The 2,177-nt window shown below is 55.4% G+C and overlaps 1 protein-coding gene across 1 annotated transcript; it reads left to right on the forward strand.

The window, feature by feature from the left end:
• The first annotated feature begins 708 nt into the window (after window positions 1-708).
• Window positions 709-1,449, forward strand: ID1 (inhibitor of DNA binding 1, dominant negative helix-loop-helix protein). The gene is made up of 2 exons (XM_006881418.1): window positions 709-1,133; window positions 1,362-1,449. Exons 1-2 carry the CDS (start codon window positions 711-713, stop codon window positions 1,401-1,403), a joined length of 465 nt encoding a protein of 154 aa, XP_006881480.1. The 5' UTR covers window positions 709-710; the 3' UTR covers window positions 1,404-1,449.
• The last annotated feature ends 728 nt before the right edge of the window (window positions 1,450-2,177 follow it).

A 2,177-nucleotide genomic window follows, 5' to 3' on the forward strand; every position in this document is an offset into this window, starting at 1 on the left:
ACACTTTCCAGAATTAATTACTCCCACCTTCAAAGATCTCAGTACGGGGGTCTTCCCGGCCCTGGGACAAGAGCCAGCAGTATTTTCTGAGAATTGGAGAAAGAAAAACTAACCCTTGGGAGCAGAGTTCAAAGAGAACCTGCTTTAAACTTCGACCCAGATTTTTTGGAGATTAGGGTCACAGAGGTAAACTGCCAAAACGCGAGCCCAGGTTCTGCTGCTGGACTCGGTGGGCTAACTCTGGCTGAACCTCAGTTTCCCTCATCTTTGAAATGGAATTAAGGGTGAGAAAAATTAACATGGGAAAAATTATCTTTATCAGAAATGCAAGTTTATCCTCTTGTCTCCTTTCTGTAAGACGAAGGTAACCTTCGCCTCCTTTCCATCCTTAGTTGCTAGGCTCCTGCCCTCTCACAGGGGAGGGTTTTAGGGCTCGGGTCCCTTTAACGCGCGGCTGGGTGTACTAGTTGGTCAGGAGGCGGAACCCAAGTGGCCACGCCCTGGGCTTTTTATTGGCTGCTTTTGAACGTGAAGCCTCCGCCCCTGGCGGGGTCCGCGGCGTCTCTATAAAAGGCTGGCGGCCGCGCGCTGGCTTCAAGCACGCTGCAATTTTGTCTTTTTTGCTCTATATTCGTCCCACAAGCTTACAGCCGTTTCCCTCGGTTCCTCTTGCCACTTGGTCCTTCTTCTCTTCGTCCGACACCAGAATTATGAAGGTAGCCAATGGCAGCGCCGCGGCCGCCGCAGGCCCTAGCTGCGCCTTGAAGGCGGGCAAGGCGGCGGGCGGCGCGGGCGAGGTGGTGCGCTGCCTGTCGGAGCAGAGCGTGGCCATCTCCCGCTGCGCCGGCGGCTCCGGGGGACGCCTGCCCGCCCTGCTCGACGAGCAGCAGGTGAACGTGCTGCTCTACGACATGAACGGCTGCTACTCGCGCCTCAAGGAGCTGGTGCCCACTCTGCCCCAGAACCGCAAAGTGAGCAAGGTGGAGATCCTCCAACACGTCATCGACTACATCTGGGACCTGCAGCTAGAGCTGGATTCGCAGTCCGCCGTCGGAGCCCCCGGAAGCCGGGGACTCACCGCCCGGGCTCCGCTCAGCACCCTGAACGGCGAGATCAGCGCCCTGGCGGCCGAGGTGAGTCGGATCGCTGGACCCTCCTCCTGATGGAGAACTCGGCCCAGAGTGGGAGTGGGGACTTGCCGTGCGACCACCCCATCCCATTGGGCACTGTGCTGCAGAAATGCACGAGGTGAACAGAGATAGTGTGTCTCCCTGGGAACTGGGGAGGGGAGATCTACGGTTCGGTTGCACCCTACCCCCGTCCAAGCCACCCAGTCCTCACCTCTTCTCTCGCTTTCGCAGGCCGCCTGTGTTCCATCGGACGATCGCATCTTGTGTCGCTGAAAAGCCACCCCGGGGAGCGGCAGACCCGAGCCCTTGAGAGGGAAAGTGCTCTCTGGATCCCCCAAGCGCCTAGTCGAAGCTGAGAAAACCTGGTTGAGATTGGCAGCCTCACCGGCGCTGGTTGGGTCGGACCCAAGGCTTTGGGGGCCTGCGGACGGGTGGACCCGAGCGGGGATGGCCACCCTCCTGGCGACCGCCGGAGACTCGGAACTTGGGAGGGGAATTTCCCACCCCGTGTTGTTTCTATTTTTTGAAAAAGCAGACATTTTAAAAAATGGTCACGTTTGGTGCTTCTCAGATTTCTGAGAAAATTTATCGTTTGTATTGTATATTACAATGATCACCGACTGAGAATATTGTTTTACAATAGTTCTGTGGGGGGTGTGGTTTTTTGTTATTAAACAAATACTTTAGATGATAAAGATTCTGTGTCTTCTTGGGCTGGGGGAGGTGGTGAGCCCTGAGGGGATAGGGGATTGACCCCTCACCCAATTCGCACCTGGTACCTGGGAAGGGGCGTGTGGAAGACTACATCTGGACTGGTTTTTATCGACCTGAATGAATGTGTTTCCAGTGTCTTCCAAAGTCTTCCCACTAAGTCATTTTCCTGCTCCCCAGTGTCATAAAAAAACCTCTAGACCATTTGAGTTTCTCAAAAGTGATCCTTGGGCCATCTCAAGTCACCTGGGGAGGCCGTTGAAATGCAGATGAACTTGTCCAGGCTCCCTCTGGAATTAGGGCGCATTCTGCAGCCCTTTGGAGTTAGAAACGGGT

This window comes from Elephantulus edwardii, unplaced genomic scaffold, assembly GCF_000299155.1.
Source record: "Elephantulus edwardii isolate Elephantulus edwardi_28Jun2011 unplaced genomic scaffold, EleEdw1.0 scaffold00015, whole genome shotgun sequence".
Classification (NCBI taxonomy): Eukaryota; Metazoa; Chordata; class Mammalia; order Macroscelidea; family Macroscelididae; genus Elephantulus; species Elephantulus edwardii.